This window comes from Thunnus thynnus, chromosome 14 (genome assembly GCF_963924715.1).
Source record: "Thunnus thynnus chromosome 14, fThuThy2.1, whole genome shotgun sequence".
NCBI lineage: Eukaryota > Metazoa > Chordata > Actinopteri > Scombriformes > Scombridae > Thunnus > Thunnus thynnus.
In genome coordinates, this window is record NC_089530.1 from 16,738,852 (window position 1) to 16,765,209 (window position 26,358).

Sequence of the window (26,358 nt, forward strand, 5' to 3'; positions counted from 1 at the left end):
ATTCTGTCAGAAAAGAGGCTTTGACAACAAAACCTCACCTCACCAACGGGGTCACAGAGAAACAGAATCCCACCGCAAACAAAGCGGAGTTTTACCTGCGAGAACGCGACCTGCCACTGATAGCGAGAACGATGACAATAGCTCAGTGATGGTGTGAGGACTGCCTTTAAGCTATACCATGCAGGAGGGAACAATACAGACTCGCGGAATACCCCCACCACCACCATTAGGCTCAACAGTGTCTGTTTTAAAGTTCACAATGCAGCACCAAGGTCTGCTTACCCTTTCTTTTCTCTGTCTCTTTTTGTGCGTGTTCTCATTCAGCCGGACGGTGTGGCCTATCATCGTCTCCACAATGACAGTAGGTGGAAACGCTAGCTTTCATTACACAAAGTATAAATAGTGTAATCTATCAGCCCTGCCAATCAGGATGATTGATTATGGTCTGTCAGGGAGGAGAGTGACACATTAGAAAAGTTTGGTTAACAATGCCTGTGGCTGGTGAGGGGCTGCTGCCACCCAGCCCAGTGATTAATGTGTTGTCAGCCTGTAATCCCACACCCACGCTTAATGAGGCAAGAATTTATCATCTCGGCAGAGTGGCAGATGTCAGGGGGAAAGGAATCCAAGTGGCTGGAAACAATATACTTTTTCTAGCCTGTGCTTGACATGTCTGACAAGCTCTGAAAACCACAAAGAAGGCCTGTGTAAGCACAAACTTCAGTGGAGGGACTTTCAGCTCTGGCTCTGTCCTCTGTTGCATGCTCATGAAAGTCGCTAGTGCTGAAAGAAGACTCCATCCCCATTAACACTGTACTGAAGAACAGACGCAACTGGTATAATGGATTAAAGCTCATATGATCCAACAAACTGAGGGAGAGAAAAGTCCAATGTAACCATGTCTTTTCCTGTTTAAGGAAAACACACACTCACACACACACACACACACATATTTACAGTTTTACACAACTTTGGTCCCTTCAGCACAACATAAACAAAAGTGACTCTTTTAAGACCGCATCCCTTTCATCTAGCATAGATTTTGAGTTCATTAACTTTTTTTTAATAGCACATCAACATCTGTATGTCATAAACAACAACAACTGTACTTGAATTATCTGATAAAAATCTGAATGTGAATTAAAGCAAGGCCGCCTAGGGAGGGTGCACATGACAATCAACTTCAAAGTAAACTATTTTGCGGGTGCTGAAATGGTGATTAATGTGCACCGTCAACATCAACTGAAAGAGACAGGCAAAGAAATAACTGATCTCTTTGAGAGATTTAAAGTTTGGCACAATTCTATGGAAACACCCAGTGGGGAAGGAGTTGAGAAAGAGAGATGGATTTTTTTTTTAGAGCACAGAAAACACTAAGCCAGCTGTCTCTCATTAGGCTAGCAGCATCTTCCTGTCACCAAAGAGACCAACAGGGAGGATTAGCTCTGATTGGGCTGATAGGCCAACGCACTGGGATGCAGCACTATGTAATAGCTAAAAGCATCATTTGATAAGAAGTGTAATTACCTTAGTGGCAATAATACTGCAGCTACAGTACATGTACAAGGTTAGTGCTGGCCCGTGGCTTGCAATGAAAAAGGGCTCAGTTTTATAGAGGAACATAATGGCTGTAGGACTATTTGTACAGAATCTTTCTTGCATATGTGTAAGTAATTACATGTGTTCAATGATACAGGGAAGTGGAAGTGTACAGTAGTCTTCTTTGTCTAAAGGGACTTTGAAAACAGCTAAATTAATATAGAAAGTTGGCCCTTCCCAAGTGCATATAAACCATCTAGTTGGAAGAATATTTGAAAAAAGAAAAGGCTTTGTAGCTTGCCAATCCTAGGCACTCAGTATTATTACACTAATAAAAACTTAACAAAGACTTACATTTTAAAGATTAAAAAAAAAAAAAGTTACGTGAGCGATTGCATGATTTGTCAAAGTTTATGAAAACTTTATATCAAAATGGGAGAGGGAGACATCTCATTATTGCTGGACAGCCTTGGCCTGTTTTCTGACAGGCCTCAAACTCCACCACTAAACACAAGAGACGTCGAGACAACAAATGCTTCACCACAGAGGCGTTCCTTCTCTGTACTGGATGCCAGCAGAAGGATAGGAAAATCAGTTAATGCAACGCGGCCACTTCAGCGTCTCATAAAAGCCCTTACAAAAACACATGTTTGTTTTTATGCTCTGTGTTCAGCCAAAAATGAATAATACATCTATCATTTTTCACTTGCAAGAGTGACGTGACACTCAGGTCATGCACCCCGTGTCTCCAGGCTTTGAAGGAGGCAATAAATCAATCTTGGCGCTATTACTTACAATTAATTGTGCTTTAAAGTTTTACTGTGTGTTTATGATATGCTGGGCCTGGATGATTTATGTGGACAGTGTGAGTCACTCCCTCTAATTGCTGTTGTTTCCCCGGCTTATAACCCTTGCGTGACCTCTCAGCTTAAGCTGCCAGAGCGCTCAAAACTGGTTCTTTCGCACTGGTCCAAACACTGGACAGACAGATACTTCTGCAATCAAAAACAGTTACAGAGAAAGACACACATGGAAGCCGCCTGCCCTACTCAAAGATACTAACAGACAAATACACATACCTGGGAGAATGAACATGTGGCTCCCTGGAAATATCTGACACAAACATGCAGTGTATTTTGCCTATCATTGAAACTAAATATGTCCAAACAATTATAAACAGCTGTTTTAGCATTCAGAGTATGTTGCCAATAAAAGACGGAGAACAGCAGTGTCTCAAGTGATGTAATTAACAGATAACAAGACATTATGTAAGATGGGAGAAAAGAGCATAATTTGAGAGTAAATGGATCACAGTCTGTCAGTGAATTTATTTGTCTGAACATAAAGCAGACAGGCACTAAGTATAGTTACAGTTTGCCCACAACTCCTACTCAGTCCGCAATGCTGTCCTCACTCGACCTACTGTATACATTTTGATTCAGGAATGCGTCATGAAAGAAAGGTGACAAATCAGGGTTCTGTATATGTAATAGCTGGTGAAAATACAGAATCTAGCAGGGAGTGAAGAGTGGTAATGAACTTGCTTCCGCAGCAATCTGTTGGGTTATATTTCCTTCCCCTGTTGAGAACCATATTCTTTGAGTTTTCTCTGAGGACACATTTGTTCAGTAAAATGATTCAACAAACCCACTGAAGGCACATTCACAAAGCGCTATATTGCACGCTGTTTGTTATGTTTGAGAGCTTCGGGGAACTCATAACTCTCAAGCACAGAGATGAACGTGGCAACATACCTTACAGGGTACATTTGAGATTTGATAGGGAGGCAAAACGACCAACCTATAGCAAAATGCCTCCTCTTTTTCCAGGGTTGTGTTGCAAAAAAGCCACAATCATGCATCACATAATGCACAATCATGGGTTTAAAACCATGCAGTCTATCTTAGATTTGGACTGCTCCCCTCAGTGAAAACTTAAAATGAACCGCTGTCTGCTGCCGAGTAAAACAGGTTAGTGTCTGGAGAAGAAAAAACAGAACTGAAAAGATCCACTTGAGGACTTTCCTGGCTCTGTCACTGTCAATTCCCTTGAAGAACCGTTACCTTGTGTGCAGAGACTCATGGGACCCGGGAGCTGGCTCAAGCCACCCTGCAATGCAGTCTGCTTTACATTATACGCAGAAGGATGTGGGAAAAAAAAACTTGTGTTCATACTAGAAAATCAAGTCAAATACTTCGTCCAGGCAAAATCTAAGTGACATCCGAGGAACATTTATACCCGCTGACGTAGCTACCAAGCTGTGCTTAGTGAGAGGGACCATGGAGTTACTTTATTCACTGTGAAACACTCTTACACATGTGGCAAGGAGTAAATGTTATTCTACTAGTTAAATTTGCTACGCACTTTTTTTAGCGGTGCTTGGGATCTGAAAACAGAATGTGCTGTCACAGTGTTTTGATAGACATGGCCAGTTTAACCCAAGGGTTCGACGGCATAATGCGGGCAGAGTGGAAGGAGGTGGAGGAGCTGAGCCAAAAAGTACCACATGTATTTTCCGAAAGCAGCCCAACACAGTCCAAATGGCTCTACGTGGTTTAACGCCATTTCATTCCATGACCTCTAAGTCCTCAAAGAGAATTATCACATTATAGCATTCCAACACGCCCAATTTCCCAAAATACAGCTCAAGGCTTTTCCACTCTGACTCTGCTTAGTGTTGTGGTTTTGGGAAAACACTTCAATCGTCCCCACTGTGTTTTTTGGGTTTTTTTTGTTTACTTCAGGTATTCAGAATTTTTTTTCATGCTCTCTCTTGTCTTTGTCTCTTTGCCTCTGTTTCTGTTCAACTACTTGTCCTTTCCGCTCAGAAATGCATTATAACAAAAACCAAAAAGAGAAAATTACGCCCCCCTTGCAGTTTGACGCAAACAGCAAAACATACAGACAAGTTAGAGACAGCTCATTGTCACCCGCTAATGGTGTCATGCCCACTAGTGCATGAGGACACACAACAACAATTAAAGAAGTGACAATTATCCTCAGCGCATGAACATGGCTATTTTATGAGCTAATTTCTTTGTAAGACTTCGGCTCTAAGACACGAAGATATACATTTTCTTAGAGGCTACAGTTTTTTTTTTGTTAATTCTGCACTTGCACATATCATCACAGGCTTTTGTGTGTGTGCCTTTTTCATGCAACCAACTGGATGTGATTTAGGCAACATGGAAAACATTGGGAATGTATGAAACGTTATGGTGTTCAGATTGTGCTAAAGACCATAACTGCTTTATCAGGACCATGTGGCGTCACTCAGTGCCATGCCATAATGCCATGATTGAAAAAGAGTTTAAACTGTGGTCACAATCCACTCCGATATGACTCAAGAGAGGTCTCGAAAGTTCAGTACTGTCTCTTTTATATTGAGCCCGTTAACTATTCCAATACACACATCATGCAGTGGGAAAAGATCTGATAGAGAAGGGGCTCTTTCCTCCGATTTATGCTGTCATGAGTGGGCATGTATCGCCGTAACCCTGCTGCAGTCGCTGCTGTTACTATGGTTTCAATTTATCTACTGTAAACAGTAGGAAGGAAATTTGTTATATACATTAAGGTCTTGGAGGGGGGAAAAAAACTGTTCACAATGCAGAGAAAACTTTAAAAGATCCACTCAAAAGTCAAATAATTCCATAAATAAACCTTTTAAATTACATCTGTAGTCCTGTTTTTTTTTCCCTCCGATACTTGCACTAATTAAGACTCAAACGGTAGCACAAGTGACAGTGAGACAGCTAATTACCATCCTTTGTAATGAAGCAAATAGCATACACTGTACTATGAGCCACTGTTATGAGAAACCCTGCTGTACCAGACATAAAAGCAAACACAAATATCTAATTATGCCATCATCTCTCCCCACTTGCCTGCTCTGTTGCAGACGTTTGTTAATTGGTGGCCCGCACTATTGGTCAGCTTACAATCACTCTGATGATGTGGACAATTAGAGCCGGGAGGTACTCATGGCTCATCAAGTCTGTGAAAGTTGACACATCACGTCTCATCTAACTCAAAACAAATGCTATGGAAATGCTGCAGTGACATCCCAGGGCCCAGACACGGGATATGTCCAGGCACAAAAAAAAAAAAAAAAGATCTTCATTGTGTAGACTCAGTCAAACACGGCTAATAAGGAACATTGAGTAGGACAGTTAGAAAATATGTTCAGGCACAAAAAAATACTGTGTGCAATGGGAGGTAGACGCGTTTTCATCAAAGCTGTAACCTTTTACTTTGCATAGGGAATAAATAATCATATACAGCAGGTTCAAAGACGCAAAGACACAAAAACACACACATCATGTCAGCTAGAATCAGTGATTATCTCCCCTTTCATCTAAGGCTGTGGCGACAAAGGCAAACATTTCTTTTTCACTGACAAGCTATGTAAATAAAATCTTATAAAGTGACTTTACCCTGCCAAAAAGCATTGTAGAGGTCCTTAGTTTCTTTTTATATAAAGTGGATAAACAGTGTTTTCATTCCACTTTCCTCCATCTACCAAACATGCCAGACTGAGGTTAAATTATTTCAATGTTTTGCTTTCTCGCTTGCCACTTGCATGAAGAATCAAGAACAAAGCATAGCGTGAACTGACGCTAAAAGACTACACTATCTTAGTTGATTGTCTGAAACAATAAATATTTTGTTTTCCTTGTGCACTTTTAAACCCGACATCAACTCACATGCTTGTGATTTGTCAGTGGATGCCTTCGTTCTTGCTACTCTGGATCCATTTTTACCTCCCAGGCTCACTGTCAGAGCCCTGGAGACCTTGAAACGACAAAGCTTAGCTGATCCAAACAGTAAATATTTCATGACCTTACAATTACATGAAATCAAATCTAGGGAAAAGATGTTCATTCATATTGCATTATCAAAGGGGCAGAAGAAGGGGAGAAATAGACTGAAATGGGTTGAAGTGGGTATATCTATGAACCTCCCCGGCTCTAATTAGTCTGTGTGGCCCAAAACAAGAGAGGGAGGAAAAAAGTGCATAGGCTCGGGATAATTAAGCGATTGTGAGCGACATGTACGTGAGCTGTCACTCCAATCGCCAGCCATGTCACACTTGGCAACACAACCGCGACCGGACAGCCGCCCGTCGTCTTTGATCTGGGCTCATGCATACGGAATCAGGTCAGCCTGTGGTCACACACATTCACACACGCACACACTCACATACAACACACACACACACGTACACTTAAAGTGATAGTAAAGACGGACTCTTTTCAAAGGGCACAGTGGTAGGACCTCTGTAAAGGGAGACTGACAGTCAAGCATGCACAGAAAGAAAGGGAGGATAAAGGAAAAGAATGGCAAAGGGAAGAAAAGGATGAATGTGACAAATCCACTCAAGACTTCAGAGGGACTTCTACTTAAAACAGTGTTAAAAAAAAGAGAAGAAACAAAACCTGAGCTTAACTTACAGCTTCTGACTTGGGTTTGACCACTTTCATGAATGCTCCTCTTGCTTGTGCCTCCATCACCTCTTTTTTGGTTACTTTCCTCGTGTCTAGAAACTTCAGCTGAGGCAGCTTGTGAAGAACAAAGTACCTGTGAGACAAACGACAAATTCAACCTCCTTATAGGCTGATTCCTTACAAAGAGGCAAACAGAAAATCTGAGAAGTTGTGTAAACTGTGATATTCTAATCAAAATGACACAAATTCTACGATGTAAATGCACGCGTCAACAAAACTTGAAAAGGAGCCGTGTTTACTCAGATTTAATGGTGATGCCGATTTAATGGTAATGATATTTTCTTGTATGTAATAACCTTCAAAGCTGATAAGAATAAGTACGACATATAAATAGCACGAAAGGAGATACAAGCCGTCTGCCAGAGCTGTCATTCTGGCAGCATCACAGATATCTCTCTAAGCTTTCAGACACACTCTGTCTTTCATTGGGAGGGAGAGAAACGTCAAAAGATAATGGTTGGAATACATAGATGACAACAGATCCTTTCACAGGCAGGCAGGGATAGAGGAACCAGTATGTCAGGGCTGATCTGGTAGCCAAAAAGAACATGCATGCAGCACCTAAGTGGAGGGTGAGAAAGGACGCGGGATATGGGCACAGACAAGACCTGTGCGCAAAGAGCTGTGACAAATTGATGATGGCGATGGCGATGAGGGGAGATGGCAAAGCCCGTGTCAAGTTTTCAACACCTGCGGATTATAAGGAGGGGATGCAGGGATCACGTTTAGACTGACAAGGGAAGAAAAAATATCTCTGCACAGAAAAACCCCCATCAGATATTATTTTTACATACAAAAAAATGTAAAAGGTGCTTAATGGCAAAGAGAACAAATGATTTAAATTCTGAATATATTGCCAGCCTTAGATGATTTCTTATGTAATCATTAAAGGGTAAAATGACCTGTTTCTAACCCCGAATAAGAGCTCCTTTTGCGACGAGAGCCCCAGCACTCAAATCCAAGAGGCCCCATTCCCATCCTGTGTCTCCCTCCTTGTACAGGACTTTGTTCGGGGCATTTCCATGATGAAATGTGAAGATGCCCTTGGGAGACATGCAGAGAGGTTATTCTCCATAGGTAACCTACCATCACAAGGTCAGAGCAGATGACAAGGCTCTGTCAGCCAGTAGGGATATTAATGATTCAACCCAACCACAGAGGGAGGATAAGAGAGCGCAGGGGGGGTTCGAGGAAGGGATGGGGAGGTAGAGATGACTGAGAAAGAAATTTTATACACCTTATTTAGCAATACCAAACATGTGTTGACAACAAAATGCTTTTTGTGGCCCTTGACAGTGAGTAAAACATTTACAGAAATTTAAATTATTTTAGTTAAAAGAAAGAAAAAATAAAAGCAATCAAGTAACGCTTTACTTTACAGGTCTCATAATTTCCTAATACTTTCCTGCTTTGTCCTGACTAAAAGGTTGTTACTTTGGTAAAAGAATAATAGTTAAGAGGAATTTATTGAGTCTTTTTCCGGGAACCTTCCTAATACATTACAGTTACATATCAACTCCTTTCTAGTAAATTATTAGGACACTTGAACCAATAAAATAAAGTGTTTCCAAAAAACATTATACTTAGTATTACAGTTGTGGAAGATAATCTAAAAGATCTTTAAAAATGAATATTTATAGGTATGGCGGGTAATTATTATGCGGCTGCATTTATGGCATTTAGAAAAAAAGGTTGAGTGAACACAAATTACAGGTGGTGGTTAGGGCACCTCAGGCACAAACTCTTTTATCTGCCGACAAAAGGACAAACTGATCTTTTCTCAAGATAAGAGGTTAAAAAGTGACATAAGAATACGTTAGTACACATTATCATGGCAGAGAGAAAAAACAAAGGTCGAGTTACATTCATTTTCAAAACAGACAGTTTTCTAAAGGGACAGTGTGCTACATTATAAGCACAATGCCAAATAATCAGTAGCTATTCAGAACATATAATATTACAGCTTTGAGCGCTTGTGTTATTGTAGTACCACAAACGGCCACTGAGCGTATGCGTGGCTAGCTAAGAACAGAAAGACATTTAACCTTCCCGCAGACTACACAATACTATGTGAATGAATACTATGTTTCTATGTCATTGCACTAATTGGAGTACCAATGCAACACATCAGGGTATTTCACTTGAGAGACCAAGAGCTCCTGAGGCATTGGACTGGGTATTTATTGCCCAAGGCCAGTGCTGTCACGACCTGCATACAGCCTAACCTTGTCAGACATGAAATCTGCATCACGCTCAAATTGATGTTTTACTATGTGACACATTATGAATATTACATTACAGGACCGTAGACGTTGTCAGTCAAAACAGAACAGCTTTCCTCACCAGTAAGATAAGCATGTGAGGAGAGGGGAAAGGAGGAGAAAGGGAGGCGGAGAGGGAAAGTGAGAGAGAGAGAGAGAGGGATGGGGGGGTGGGAGGTGGGAGGGGGGGGGACAGACAAAAAGAGAGAAGAAATATTATTCAAGAAAGGCCTGGGTGGTAAATGATTAATAGGCAACACAGAGTCAGAAACAAGCACTTAGGGCTAAAACAGACAAAAGAGAGTATGCCTTTCGCCTTTTATCGCATTTCATGTAAAGGACCCTGACAAATGGTGGTCATATTGCATGGCTTGAGGCCTAGCTTGATGTTTAATGCATCATCTGCTCTGGTAAGGCAGGGTAGTAAACACTCATTTGTGGTGGTGACTAGTCACACATGAAATCCATTTTGCAAACTGGAGTGTGGAGGGGCCAGTTGACAAAGCTTTTAGAGTGATGTGGTTGAATCCACAGTCTGCTTGTGAAATGTAGGGGGCTGGATGTTAAAAAGTACGGAACATCTCCAAATCCATTACTTACAAAAAATATCAGTCTGAATAGCTCAGTGTCAAAACTACTTTATCTGTATGGAAATATAAACACACACACAGAACATTATCTATCTATCTATCTATCTATGTCGGAGTAATAGCTACTCTGTGTGACATCATCAATGTTCGTCCATGTAGTTAACTGACCTGTATCTCTGGTAGTCGTCCTCATCCTTATCCGGGCTGACCAGCTGGTTGGGGCAGGCCTCATTTCCCAGCAGGCTTAGGTACTCCAATGACGGGGTCACATCAGCCAAGTGTTCCAGCAGGGCCTCGATATCAGTCAGGTGTCAAAGGGCGGATGTCAAGGACCTAGTGCTGTTAATTACATTAGCATTTACTACCCGCACAGCCCCTCCCGGGCCTGTCTGCACTAAAACACATCACTGTCAAATTTACCGAGGTGCTCAAAGGGGCTAGTCACTGGCTTTGTGAGACTGGGCAGACAGAGGGGCAATTTAAGGTGCAGGCTTTGGCATATAGTAGTGACACAATTTGGCTGCTGCTCTCTCTCTCTTTCTCTTGATCTCTTTCATTTCCTAGGTGGCCGGGTGCAGAACAGTGACAAAATGATGGATGCCCTGTGGTTCAAACAGTCCATGCTTCCCAGAGCCGTGCTGTGGAAAACTTTTGCAAAAACGTGGAAAAAACAAACAGCCCCTAAGCAGGCACATTCATCACTAATACATTCACTTGGAAAATTGAGCCCCCAAGTGTCAAAATACAACTGCACTAATGCAGTGCTCGAGCTATAAAATGGCACTGTGCCACGACAGGATGTACATAATTGGCCTATTAGCATGTGCCGACCACTTCACAACCAAACTCAGCACACAGTCCCAGACGCACACTTCAAGGAGCCCCAGTCTTAATGTTGACTCTGGAAGTGTGTGTGTGTGTGAATGTGAGAGAGAGAGAGCGAGAGAGAGTGAGCATCGTTACCCAGTAGGATCTGCACAACCAGAGGAAAACAGGACACATTGCTAAACCTGTTCTGAAGCTTCGACGGGAAGTTCACACATCTTTGACTGATCATAAACAGCCTCGCAATGTGTCAGTGTCTTGAATTTAGGGTGGCTGCGCGGCGTTCTGGTTTTAACGTGTTTACACTGGGTGGCAAGTAGGACACACAGGGCTGTTATAATGAATGATCCAAAATGTGAACATGTTCTTGTGTGTTTAGCAAGTAATCAAATAACCGATTCATTTAATTTCAGTGAAGTAAGCAGGGTAATAAATGCATCTGATGCAGAACATGTAAAATCTTAAATTAAAGAATTTCCTCTGTAATTTAAAATATCTAATATTACCAAACAGCAAATACTATACACTAGATAATGCTCTCATTCCTGGGATGTAGTTTTAATTCAACACTTTTTATTCTCTTTGAGAATAAAAACACATCTGTTATGCTGACTCTAAAATCTGATTCCACTAGAGGTCCCTGTGGTTCAAAAACTAGTTCTGTGTGGAGCTCTGTGACAGCCAAGTTCTTCTACTCTCTTTTGCAACACACAGCGCTCCCTGCAAAGCCATGCCGTTAAAAACTGGTTCTTTGAGACAAAAGCAGATTCTATTGACATAAGAATGAAAGTAAAATAAACAGTTGATTCTAATACCGAAACCTGGAATCTGTGTCTGTGTGGTAGACTGCTAATCAAAATGAGAAAAGGCACTGAGTGATTTGTTTGAAAGGATATTTGGTTCTTATTGAGTGTTAGGGTGTGGAGGTTGGGTAACCTGGGCAACCGGAGGTCATTTCCAAGCAAATTGTTGTCGACAACCAGCTCTTCCAGCTCGGTGAACATTTTGAGGCCTGCCAGTGACCTGCAATGATAAGGCAACAGGAAAACTGTTATGGCCCTAAATCTGGTCAGCCGTTATTGTGCAGAAATAAATATTTCAGCCTCCCTCTTTCATACGCCGGGAGAGTATGGGTCTGGGCCTGTCAGGGAAGTGAATGACAAGAATTAGTGGTGCTGAGCTCCCCTGGCATGGTGAGGCATCCTTCAGCGGCTGGCAGGATGAGGGATGGGGGTCACTTGTGAGTAGCCAGGATTCAAAACAAAAGGCTTCAGAAATGCGGCGGGCAGGATGAATTTGTCAATGTCTTGTGCCTTGAGGCGCCCAGTTTCGCCTGACCCTAACCCTCCATTCCCAAGACAAATCACTCTGTCACAGTTCACCTTCAATCCCCAGACACAAATTTAACTTGTCATCCATCATTTTCACAGAGGAACTGGAATACACTCGCAATCACAGACAGAATGGAAGGGAAACTTTTTTTTTTTTGCAAGTGTCCCGCAGTAGGGTTGAGATTTTAACATCAAAGGACCTTGAGGACCTTTTTTTTTTTTTATTTTTTAAGAAAAAAAAACAGGAATTCTGCCTTTTCGTTGTTTTTTATGACACATTGCAAAAAGAGGTGAAAGGTCATCTCAACTATTTCCCTCTCTCTGTCACACACACACACTAACACGTACACATTCACACAGGCATAAAAATGATAAAAGGTTGTGTTAGGAGTAATGTTAGGGTCCTGCAAAGTTCAAGTCGTAGAAGGTGCACAAAGGCAATGTGTGTGTTGTCTAATCCTTCACACTGTCAGCGTGCCATGTTAAAGTGTCCTAGGTGACTTCATTGACATTTAAATCTGCCAGAGCTTGACGCAGACAGTCAACCTCTCAAGAACTGTTTCTCGCAGTTCCGACAACAGGTTACACACACACACACACACCAAAAAAAAACAAAACAAAACTAAATGGCAAACCCGCCCACGTAATGGGTAAAGAGATAAGATTAAACAGACATTTTTAATGATTACACTAATGCTTTAATCCAAGCTCAAAATTTAAAAAAAAATCTACATTATAAGTATCTAGTTTTAAAAGCAGACTACCTTGACATCAAGTTATATAAATATAAATTCCAGAGAACATCGTCACATCACTACATGACAAACTCAAGGTATAGTGAGGTCTAAACAGCTGCAGTGTGAACTATTGCCCCTCCCTGGATCTGCTGAGTGTCAATGGCTGCCATAATACACACAAAACTTGAAGCTATGTAAATATAACACCCTTATAATGACAATTTACAAATGGATGGCAAAGAGGAGTAAGCAGTGTGGGGACAGTAAATAATATACAGTGACATTAATTATGGAAAGGAAACTATATACAGTATTGGCAAAGCAAGGAAGGAGAAATAAAACAAGACAAAATGGAATATGATGATGTGTACAGAAATGCACCTGGGACTATAAGATGTTGACTTGTGCAGCTAATTGGTTGCAGAATAGCTTGATTTTAACCCATCATGTTTTTTGTCAGGTAGAGTATTATTATATGCGTGACTTTTATTACACATGTGTACTTATCCAGACCAGCAATCATCTCCACTCTATGTGCTTTTTCTGACCAATCAGCTTGGACTCCAGCTCACATAAATGCACGGAGCAGGCACGCTGGCAGCAACTTTGAACTACAAAGAGAAATGTTGCAACTATCTTCTAGGGTGAAAAAACGACAAATCAGCAATTCATTGTTGACTTGTGAGTGAGGCAGACCGTGCTGCTTCATTTCAAAAGACATCAACATTTTGCAAACATACACACATACACATACACACACACACTTGATACTCACAACAACAGCTCACAGCACCTAGCCAGTGTGCTGGCAAAGTCGCTAGCTGACAACCTCTTATCAGGTCTGATTAATGTGCTGGCAAGATGGATGAATGGAGAGATGTGCCAGTTTTATGAAATTCTACTCTGTTTGCTTGTTTTTTTCTCCCCTTGGTGCATCTCAGCTATAAAAGCAACAAGGGCCATTAAACTACCCTATATTTAACTGTATAGAGATGGTAAAAAAATAATACATTTCAAATATACTGATAAATTAAAATATGGCTCCTTTTATGATACTGTTTGGTCAATTTGACATTGTCTTGTAGTTTTTTTAATATTAATTGGTTAAAATTGTGGGGAAAAAATGACTTTGTAAAAATTACAAATTACAAATATCTAATAGTATAGTACCATATTGTAAGTGTGGTTGGGTTTTTGGTCCAAACTGGCAAATAGGAAATAAAATGTATATTTTACAACAAAATTGAGTCGTTGCGTTTGTGTTGACAGGGAATTCAGTAAAACATGCAATTAATCTGCAAGTATAATCTTTGTTAATGTGTAGCTTGGCACAACTGTGTACCGCATTGAATAAACATCATTTTATTTGCTGTGAATGGAGGTTGCTAACTAACTATTGCCACCTGTAATTGTGTGCGTGTATATTGTGTGTGTGTGTGTGTGTGTGTATGATGGGCTGCAGTCCTGTGGGTTATGTTATTAGCTGCTCGGTTAAAGGGAGCCGCATGGCACAGGAGGGAGCCTTATTAATTGTTGTTTTCATGTCACCACTGCTGCGTGCACTGGTTGATTTAATCAGTTAAATTCACAGCCAGGGGAGAGCCACTGAGTCCCATCCAGCATTAACTACAGTGCAGGGATTGAACTTCTAATACTCTACAGCTTTCTGTGCTCTCTCTGCAGATTTCCATAGCTGGTTTCATTACTTTTTATAAGCTTTCTTGCTTTAATGTGTGGCTTGGAAAACTAACAAAGTTTAAGCACTGCAGTAAAAGTACTTTACTTCTAAACAAACAAAAAAAAAAAGCAGCTCTTGCCTTTAACAAAACTAATGAGTGTAATTGACTTGAGTCCCAATGCTACACAGATTTGGTAAATGGCAAACACGGGCAAAACACACAAACATACACACGTTACAAGAAATATACATAAAAACTGTTTTTTTTTCAAATGTTTAAACATAATTTAATGTAATTACTGTTATTATATGTACTCTGACTCAAAAATGTCCACTCATATGGCTAGTGTAATTTTACAGATTTACTGCTATTATCACTGCTATTTCACCAGGTTTCATATATTTATTAATATGGTTACAGATGAAACTATCACTTATGTCCATGTATGTGATCAGCTATGACAAAATTAGTCGCTTCATTTTCTGAATAAACTTTAATTAAAAAAAGTAAATCTTTTTTTAATGAGCTTTAAATAAGCATTTTTAAAAAATATATATCACTATCATTCAACATATTCAGAAATGTATGATTTGTATAGTACCGGGTGATCAAATAGCTTTTTCTTAAATCCCTAACTAGCAAGAGAGAGAGAGAGAGAGCGAGAGAGGGAGAGAGACAAAGGCGATGCCTTTAACGAGGTGAGGCAATGAATCCTCTCCTTGTTAAGATAATTATGATCAGCCTCATTGTCAGAGCTAATACTTCACACAGGCTGTCTTTACGCTTTGACTACCACTTTGCCTGTGTAAGCTCACTCTCATACATCATACAGCCATGTGTGCATCAGTGTGTGCTTTTGTACTTACATACAGTAACTAACGCATATATGTATTGAGACCTCTAACATCGTCGTCTGCTGAGATCCTGTCTACTAAATACTCAGAGTGCATATGCAAATATTTAGCTGGAGCATAAAACTCAGGCACAGGAAGCAGGGGAGGAAGTGAGAAACCAGACAAGGACACCAGAGAGGAGACACTGACCCAGAGAGCAGCCCTGCCAGATCAATAGACTAATACTAATGCAGACATAGTGATTGATAAACCACTGCTGACAACAGAGGGAAGAAAACTCTCGACCATTATTGGCTGAAATGTCAGTCACTCCTGCCAATGGTGTGCACTAGTGTCATGTCAGATATCCTCAGGCAACACATGAAAAATGGAGAGCGGCAGACTTGGACTTTTTTACATGTGTTACACAGTCTCCCTTCTTATGTCTGCTGCTTTTGAAACTTCTGCCTAAATGAATCATAGTTGGCAATTCTTAGAAACTCTGAAGACCTATAGGTCAAATGTACATTACAGGGCTATAATGTAAAACAACCTCAAGGCATTCTCTGTTACTCATATGGTGATAGAGATCAGAGAGACAACATCCCTGCAGCTAGCACTGCAATACTGAAAAAGTTCATGAGTTTAGTGTATATTAAAAAAAAAACACACACAAACACTTTGAAACACTGGAGAGTCCACACAGCTGCAGTTCACAGTTAAAGGGCTGACGTTCTCTCAAAGGTTGCAGCGGTGCAGGAAAAGCAATGCAATGTTATTCCAAAGGCAGAGGCCAGAGCTGCAGAGTGACAGGCATACTGACGTCCTGTTCAGAGGGCAACAGATAAATGTTTGATGAATTGACCAATACTGGGGCTGTGATGGCCTTCATATGTGCATAATGGACTATTCAGAGCACACTTCAGATTGCCTGCCAGGATAAGGTACTGTAATGAATGGGAGAAGGGAGTGGACCTGGCAAACCCAGTGTGTGGACTGGCTTTAATAAACTTAATAAGAAGGGTGAATGGAGGGAGGAAGGCTAGAGAAGGAGGAAGAAGGCTAGAGAGCAATTCAGCCGGAAATAGTAAAGAAATATTCTGATGGATTTTTAGAACTCTGTAAACTGTAAAATATATTTCAACATTAATAAGATATTCAGTCTATTATCAAGTCCTAAATCCTAAAGTTCTTTATTTAGTTTATATCAATAAAAATGATCTTAACAAACAAATCTAATTGTTGTAAATGTAAAGTGCACCAATGTGTGTCATTCAGTCCTGTTTCCTGACACTCTTTCATAGAAATTTCTTTAAAAAAAAAAAAAAAGACACTGCAGTGGGAAGAACAAAAAAAATTTGAAATGTTAAATGTGATATTATATGACTTGATGTTTTTGTAGTGTTTAGTAGAAGCGAGTATGAAAGGTACATTATAATTACAGTTATTCAGACTTGTGACAATAATGGAAAAAATGAGGGTAAAATATATCCTATTAATATACTAAGTCTCCATCAGTTCAACGCAGCTGTATTTCATCACTCTAGCCCACAACAAAAACACAAATAAACATCAAAAAAAACACCAAAAATACAGCATCAAAACACTATCAGGATTAACTCGTGGTAAATAAGATGACATTATCTGTAAAGCAAATGAATGCCCTGCAACCCCTCAAACCCCCCTCCCCCCCCCCCAACATCCCTCCTACCACCTCCACACAGTACTGATCAGGTCTGTTCCAGCGCTCTTCCCTCCAGCTACAGTTTATGGCCTATACACATCTCCGTACATGCATCTCTGATGGCGAATTAGACTGCCATTATCTGTCTCTATCTCCCCCACAGCTCTCCGTTTCTCACACCTTTCTCCCTCACATGTAAACAGTCACCACTCAATGAGGCACTCCCCTCCCTGTATTGCCAGGCCTCAGGTGGCAGTCATTTAAAGATCACACGTCCAGGACACACATAGCCCTCCCTGAATGCATGTCAATTCACACATGGGAAGGGGATTACACGTCTCCTCCTAGGCAGCTGCAAATTACTATTAATGGCAATGCAAATCATTAGAGTATATTTGGCGCCGGCAGCAAATCTCCTCTTTATGTGGGCTCACTCTTAATCTGTTTTGAATATTGCGCTATGCCTGCTCTTGATAGCCGATGTGTAAAAACATCACTAGCTGCAAAGCTGTCAATTGGAGGTGGCATGTCAGATTGAACTTTACATAGGGTTACATCATTTGCAAAACAAAAATATCTTTTTAGAGAGCAAAAACAAATTCAAGCAAGAGGAAATCTGTGAAATATAATTAGCAAAGTTCTTTGTTGATGAAGAAGTTAAACATCACTGCTTATTACGTCATGTTAAACAAGGTTATTATGTGAAAAGTGCAGATTAAACTGTTGAAAATGTCTACACCATGGTGCGTCTGTTGAACATTTAATGCTAGCATCTGTGTGTTTGAATGATGATATCACTGCGGACCCTGCAGTGTGTGAGTTATAAACTACCCCTGTGGATATCCTTGCTGAGTGTGTGAGCTTAATATTCTCTCTCAATGTCATTATTGTCGCTGACAGAGGGGCTGAGAGCACAGTGAATCAGACGGGGACTGATCCTGTCAATTCACACACACACACACGCGCACACACACACGCACGCACACACACATAGAGCCAGGGCCAGACCAAATCAAAGCCACTGTACTGAGGTCAGCATCACCTGGCCTCATGCTTCCCCTTGCACCTCCAATCCCTGTCTGATTAATGACCCTGGATCAACCCTGGCCCAGGGATAAGGACTTGACAGACATTCCTGTCAGGTCCAACCTCATAAGCCTTGCTTGACCCTGGTTTGGCCCGGGATGAAGTCTAAGCTCCAACAACGACCCGATTGAAAGGTAGAAGAGAGTTACCTCTTTCTCTGTGAAGAAAAAAAAAAAGGAGAGATCACTGCAGAAGGGTGGACGTCTCTTTTAAAGTTTCCGCAAGTGAGGCTTGTTACATGGCCAGACAGAATGACAGCTGCAACCCATGTACAACACTACATCGTGAAATACATCATCAGACAATGGAGGCGAGCAGTGTGTTGGTGAAACCATGCTCCTTCAGAGCTTATACAACACTTCCCTCCTCATAGTGTCCAGACTGTGCTCACAGTATGGCCATGCGTCTTGTGAATGTTTGTATTGAAAGATTAGTTGTCTATCCACATGACAAACACCCTCCTCTCTCAGTGAGCGGGAGCTGAAAATCAATTCACTGATGGCATCTCAGTCAGTGAGGACATCAATGCGGCACAAACAAGCACACACAACCTCTCATGCATGCTGCACAGGATCACACGTCTTCCAGTGTATATAATACTGTAAAATTACAGTGACAGGGTCAATCAGCCAAGGTATATTGCAGTAACTGTGCTCTAGTTCTTCATGAATTAAAAAAAGATGTATGTGTACAGAATGAGCAACTGGAAATGAACTCATGTACTCTTGTGAAAAGGGGAAAAAAAAAAAACCCAAAACAAAACACATTGAATAATAGAAACTGCTATCTGTGAGGAAGAATCCCTCAGTGCCCTGTCTGCCTGTATGCTCTGTCATTACAGTGTTCAGGCTCAGTGCTTGTCAACATTTCCCTGAGAGGGGGAGCCATCCCGCATTACGTTTGAGTGAGTTCAACTGTCAACTGCCGGCCATTTGTATGCCTCAGCATCCACCTAATAGCAAATAATCACTACCCCGCGCTCTCTTCATGGCAAATGATCGATGTTGTCTTGAAGTCTGATGGATGACCCTGCCACAGTGATGTCCAGGCATGCATTAAAAACCACCTCTATGAAATGCCTGTCAGTCTCGTGAAGTGTCGCACACAGAATCACACGCGTGTGCACATACTGACAGTGAGGAATGTGTGCGCACGGATAAAGGAGAAAATGAACAAAGTAAGGGAAAGCTGTCTACGATTCAGTTCAACAATAAAAAGAAGTTAATTTCTTTACATTAGTGGAAAATTTTATAATGTGACGGGACCTGGTGATTGGTAGACAGCATTACAAGAGGTAGACTACTCAAGTACCACCTGGGATGCTTCTTTTCCTCCTCTCACCCTCTGCCTTCCTCCCTCTCTCCAACACACAAACAGCTCCCTATTACCCCTCAGTGTTCAGATTAAAATGCACAGCACCACAATCTTTGATCTCCCATTTGCTGACACAAATCCTTTCAAGCCTCAACATTTTCCTGCAAAGGTAATTAGTGCTAATTAAAAAGTTTCGAAAGCAGTCTACGGCTGCTGTTGATGCCGCCGCTGCTGGTGCTTGGGCGCGCCCTCCGTCAGATTACCCATCTACCCCCTCCCCAGGTCCTGCGGATGTGTGTGTCAGCTGTGTTCCTGCCTCTTTGCTGCAAAAGGATCCCATAACTAGATGACACCAGACAGCCTAGAACATTTGTAGAAGCAGGATGAAATCTGGAAGCCCAGTAAGGGGTCTAACTGGTGGTTCTTCCCCCCTGACAAACCTGTACTCTGCAGGAGAACATGTAATGACACATGTAACAAATAAAAATCCCACGAATAGAACAGGTGTAGTCTTTAATTGGGATATCCTAGCTTGGGGTGGGCTTGTAAATATGGAGTAATTAACTTGATAAGGGATTCAATTTGCTGAAAATATCATTTGCAGAGAAACATATCAGTTGCTGTAGTATGGGCCATGATTTGCATAATCATAACAAATGCAAAGACTCCAAATTCTTGTGGCAAAATGAATAAACAGGTTAGTAATTAAAAGAACTTCCTGTTAGGTGTGATTCCAATAATTCAAGATAAAGATGCAACTTCAGTCTAACAGTGCTATCATTCATTCACCGGCCTGCCTTATTGCTTTCATCAAGCCATTATTATGATATAATTAGCTGCCTTTCTAGCATATTATTAAGTGGCTTGCTGAGTGTCAGGTACAGAGGCGTCTCAGAAATGACACACAAAAAAGCAATATCGTTCCATGATGTTTCAAAAAGATAATTACATAATCTCAGCATGGAGAGCAAGCAGAAAAGTGATAATTAGACAAGTATTCCTGCCAATTAAAGTATCAAGCCTTGTATTTCTTCTCTGTGTGATATGGAGCTTGCCGCCTTGTATAGCAAAATACGTTTATATTGTTGATGTAAGATCATCGTAAAGAAATCAATATAAGTGTAGTAACAAAGTACATGTTTACAGTGCAGCTTCCAACAGCGTTTATCTAACCAGCTTTAGAAGGACCTCAGAACCTTTCAGCTTCTAGCAATAAGTATGTTGAGTTTTCCCAACATGACAGTAAAAGGTAGGAGTATGTTTTGACTCTTGCAAGCCTATTAATAGGCTTAATGATTGACATGTAGGTGTGCCAACAAGAAGAAGCAGAAAAACTACAAAGTTATTGATTTGACCTTTGGGATAGTTCCTTCTTTCATTGTTGTTGTTTTTGCCTTGTCTTACACCATGGAAGGAGATAATAGAACATGTCACCGCACAAGGCAGTTTGAAATTGAATGCCATCATTTTAATTTAAATGTTACATTCTCGGTGACATCTCTGTCAATGCATAATTGGCACTGAATCCCAGTTTGGATGTACATATTTATCATTCAGCGTGAGACACTCAAAGACACAGACAGATATGCTACTTTGATGGGATGACAGTCAAATGTGGGGAAAAAATAGAACCGCAAATCAACTGTCGCGCTGTCAGTTAAGCTTTTTGTCACAAACTTGCACATTGCACAACATGCATGATTAGGAATAGCAAACGAGCTGTAGACTGGAATCAGTGTCCTTGCTCCAGAACTGTGTAAATAGGCTTATTTGATTAAGTAGAGAGACTACAAATTCAGAAGACAGACTTAGTAAAAAACCATAGTAAATGATGGACACTTATTGGGAGAGCGCCCTTTAAATTATGACAAACTTCACAGTGTGAAAGTACAATTCTGTAGTTATTTATCATATAGAATATACAGAATGTGTGAAAGCAAGATACTTAACAAGAGTTGTTGACCATACACTGGTCTCTTACAAAAGCAAGCAGGATCATTTTGAAAAGTCTAAAACGATAGACACAGCTATAATGTAAGATCAAGTGATCTACAGTATATGCACACAGCTTTGAAAACACATGTCAAACAATGGAGATCAGACACCTTTGCTGCACTGGCAGTCTTTCTTTATTGACGATGGCCTTTCTGTTTCTGTAGTTCCCTGACATGACAGCTTAAAGGGAGGTATGTGATAGCCTATCTGCCCAGCGTTAACCACGGGCAGCAGTGCAGTTCCCTGAAAATAAAAAATAAAAAAGAATAAATCCCTCCCACTCCCTTTCACTTTCTCCCCCACTATCTCCCCTCCCCGCCTCTCTCCGTGTCTTACCGCTGGCCCATTACCTTTACAGAGTGAGGCTCATTAAAGAAGGCAAGTTGAGTCAAATCTTTCTGTAATTCAGCAGAGGTGAATTGCTGTCAACATCATTAACCGTCATTTCTCCAACTCACTTCAGTACTTATGAAGTGTTCTTTATTGTGTAATGATCCAAATCTCTTCTCTAAATCGCCCCTCTTCAAAGGCCCTGGAGGACATACCACCCATGCAGCCGCCTGACATGCTGGAGGGCCAGATTAAATGTGGCTCCATCATTACGTTCCTCTTTGTGCTTAAACAGATCCAGAATTTCATCGTGCGCTTCAGCTGGCAGGTACCGTTCCTCAGAAGGAACGGAGCGGAAGAAAGATCAGCAGACTCAAAGAGTTCAGTGGAGAGAAGGATATTGGTTTTCTAACATAGCTGTCTTATCTACGTATCTATGTAGAGCCATATCTTCAACTAATGCGTCACTTTCATTTGCTTAGCTGCATCACAAGACCAAATCTCTGCCAATTACCTTCTTCCATCCCTTTCTGTTTTTTTTAAAACTGTTTACTGATAGTTCATTGATCTCATAAGGCCATTGGTCAGGCTGGCTCCATGGCTAATTACAGTGAGAGCTGCCCTGCTTGTCATGCTAGATGTCCTCCGAGTCCTGTCTTAAGAGAAGCCTCCTTTGTGCTTCCACCATTGTGTGTCCCCCAGTGCTCAGTGTCATGCTATGAGATGTCCTCCAGGCCTTGTGTTGGGGAAAGCCTCTTTTGTGCGGGCACCATTGTGTGTCCCCAGTGCTGAACCCCCTGCTAGGTAGGAACACAGACAAAGTGCAGCAGGGGGATGCTTCTCAGGGCCCTAAGACCTACAGTAAATCTTCAAACAATTTAGACAAACAAAAACGGCTGCTGTGCTGCGGAGAGAGTAGACAAGGAAAAGCAGATGAATAAGCAACATCAATTACTGGGGCTTTGACCTGCAAGCCCCCACACCATGGCACACATTTCACACCAAATCGCCCCAGATTGAAGTTGACACTGCTGGAGTGGAAACACTGACCCCTCACAAGGCTAGCGCTTCAAACTTAAGACCAGAGAAATGCAGGGGGGAGTGACAAACTACATAGACCAAGGCCAACATGGAAGGGAGACAAGGAGGAGGGGTATGAAAAAAAAAAAAAAACACACGCATAATAGGTCCTAGTTTGTTTCAAAGTGAGACAAAATGGCTCAATTTGAGCACTTAGGCCATCGAATTGGCCCAGCTGAGGTACAAGAGGAACATGCAAGGGGACAACCGCATCAGGCCACTGATAAGGAGCCTATAAGAGGAACAAAGCCGGATGTCCAACAGGCTTACCAGTGAACCTGAGTGGGACTGGACCCTCTTTAAAGCTTGTTATAGCCCAAAAAGTGCCGCTTCCCCTGAAGCCTTTTTACTCAGGCACATAAAGCCTCCCTCTACTTTGTAAGCTTGGACAAAGGTAAAATAAACACATGGATCACGTTTGTTCAACACATAGAACATTCCTGTAACAGAAAGTTTCTCAAAGACCCTTTTCACATAAAGAGATACCACTTTAGTGTTATCTCTTACTTTCCAATTGTAACTGTTAAAAAAGAGACTTTTCTTCATTATTAATCTGATTGAAAAAGCAAGAAAAACAAAGGTGAGAAGAGATCACACAATCCTATCACAATTTGTCAATACAGTGTTAATTAATCTAATGACAAACTGCTCTGAAAATATGCGCCAAACTTACAAGAAGACATGCAGTCTAGCAGCAGTAGAGCAGCGCATTGACACATTTGGCAGCATCAGGCTCTAGATAGAGACAGTCCTAACAATCTCCCAATTAGCCAGGGGGGAAAGCACAAAATATGTCTCAGGTTCACGGAGCAAGCGTGAAACTTAATAATATGACATGGCATACAAAAACAGACCGTGTCTTTTTATAGCCACATGTGAAATGAAGTAAAAAAGAAAAGAGAAGGAATCTGAAGGAAAAAGTGCAAGTTTTTTCACATGAAAAAAAAAAAAAACGTTGTCTGGATCTTTCTATGTGATACTAGTGATAAAAACCTTGAGAGAAACAGATGCAACTATCATAAAGAGGCAGAAAAGGGGACAGTCTAGCATTTAATATCGGGGCGAATGTGGAAAGAAATTAAATGAGCTTGAAACTGTTAAATACTTCTCATAGTTTATGATATGCTACATATGTGTACATACCAAATCACCCTAGTCTGTATATTTTTGAGATCTAATTTTCTGACCACTTCTTCAACTCTGCTCATACATGCATGCTACAAACCAAAAAAGTCATTTATTTTAGCAGAATAATTCAGAACTGGCAATCACTATTAATCTGAAACAATACTCAAAGGTTAAAATGTACATTGTCACTCTTTATAATTTCCAGTTTAATAATATGACCATTATGGAGGTCATTAGCAAATTTAATGAAAGCCTAAAACCAATTTGCCCTCCATGAAACCATGACACATTGACACAAAGACTAGGCGGTCTGTCAGAGAGAGCAAAGAATTACTCACAAAGAATATCAAATCCTGACATTATCACAAACTATTTAACCCATCTAAAAGCTCCACACGCTTGACTAATGTGTAGGACTTAAGTGTGAGCACCTGTTTCAAACAATGGAACCTTCGCATCTTTTCCCCCCTGATCACAGACATTCAAACAGAATGATAATGGAGCCTCTATGCCAGTCAGTCAGTCCGTCAGCCGTCTTTGCAAATGGAAATCCAGAGAAAGGTGGAGATGGGAATCATTTTATCTAGTTGACACACATTACAACGGAGAATTTCAAAAGAGTAAGATGGAAGCTCTCAGGTCAATTATGGTGTCAAGGCTGTCAGCTTGCAATGAAATATATACCTTTGAAGAACACTTTACTCGAGGGATGGGGTAAAAAGGATGGGATGACGTACCAGAGACCATATAAGAATATCGCAGATGATGGAGTAAAACGTGGCTTGATAATGGACCATTTTCACTGAGCACACTTTGTCAAGAGGGACAGACTACACCCACTTTCTGAAGGGTAATATCAAGGAATATTATTTTGGTGGCTGATGCTGATTGATGACATCAGCTGAAACAAGGTGCTTGGTGATTAACAGAGTCATTAAGATAATGGGGAAAGGTGATTTACAATATGTATTTTAAAGGACCAGTGTGTATGTTTTAGTGGCATCTAGTGGTGAGGTTGCAGATTGCAACCAAATGAATACACCTCCCCTTCCCAGCATGTAGGAGAAATCACGGTGGCTGTGAAACTCGCGAAAAAAACGAAAGGCCCTCCCTAGAGCCAGTGTTTGGTTTGTCCATTCTGGGCTACTGTAGGAACATGGCATTGCAACATGGTGGCCTCCGTAGAAGGGGACCCGCTCCTTTTGTAGATATAAAAGGCTCATTCTAAGGCAACAAAAACACAACAATTCTTATTTTATACACTAACTAAAACATACTTATAAAAATGATTCAATTTTTGCGAAGTCCGTTCCGCTAAATGCCACTAAATCTTACACACTGGTCCTTTAAGTAAAACTGGTACAACCAGACACCATTTGGTTTTCGTAGTATTTTAGATTCAGAAAATCAACATGTGTAAAAGCTATCAAAAAACCCCCAAAACATATCCCTTTTTAAATAGCCAATTTAAATCAGGGATATGGTTAAAATACACAGTAACATATGCACACAAACGCACAAAACTGATATTCTCCAGTACCTTTTTTATTCTAGCCAAATGTAAATGTCCTCACCCTGTGTTCGAGATATAAAATACTAACCTTGAGACAGTGAATGACAGAGGGAATTATGGGTAATTGTAGTGTCAGAAAGGGAGACAGGGGTATGATGATATTCTGTGTCATTTAGACAATCAGAAACTTAAGAGGCAGTGTGACACATTTCTCCCCCTCCATCTGACAGGGCTCCTGACATGGCTGGTGATAATTTCCAGGAGAGAGAAAAAGAGAGACAGAAAGGAGTGAGTGGAGAAAGCACAAATGAAAATGGAAGTCACAGAAAGGAAGGTGTGATTTCTCCTCTTCCATATGCAGTGTGGGCCAAGTGATAGCCTGTGTGCTGCATTCATTGCAGGAATCAAGACGAAATATCCCCTTACATGTCAACCTGCCAGCCAGATAAGAGGTGTCTGAAGCTCAGTATGAGATTAATACTTCCCAGCTAGAAATGACACAGAATGTGAAGGGGGATTTTGATCTCTGTATGGTGAAGCCACTTTAACAACAGTACAAGACTTACCAGTGATGATACATTACTTCCTACTGAGGTCAGTCATGTACGTACATGGACAAACATTAACACACACACACATACACACAAAAAAACATGTCTTCTGGTATCTGAAGTCACAAATGGAGAATAACAACATTAAGCGTAGTTGTCAGTTTACACACGTTCACTCAGGCCATAACGAATAGAAGATAAATGAAAGGATGAAGTGCCTGTCAACATAATGAATTCAATATAAGCAACATTGTCTGCTTTGTCACATTTCAAAAGCGGTGACATGTAATTACTGTTATTTGTAGAAATGGCCTTCATTATCATCAGTGGCACTTCCGTTCTAACCACTGCAAAGAAGCTCAACAACCTTTTGAT

At 40.9% G+C, this 26,358-nt stretch overlaps 1 protein-coding gene across 5 annotated transcripts in view; it reads right to left on the reverse strand.

Annotated features, from left to right (window-relative positions):
* The window catches only part of lrmda (leucine rich melanocyte differentiation associated), a 268,523-nt gene that overhangs the window by 63,024 nt on the left and 179,141 nt on the right, over positions 1-26,358 (reverse strand). For all 5 annotated transcript variants that reach the window (XM_067610265.1, XM_067610266.1, XM_067610267.1 and 2 more), the window contains exons 3-5: positions 11,619-11,745; positions 10,066-10,205; positions 6,993-7,119 (exon numbers count right to left, since the gene is read on the reverse strand). In XM_067610265.1, coding sequence (XP_067466366.1) covers positions 6,993-7,119; positions 10,066-10,205; positions 11,619-11,745 — 394 coding nt within the window. The remainder of the gene's footprint in view (positions 1-6,992; positions 7,120-10,065; positions 10,206-11,618; positions 11,746-26,358) is intronic.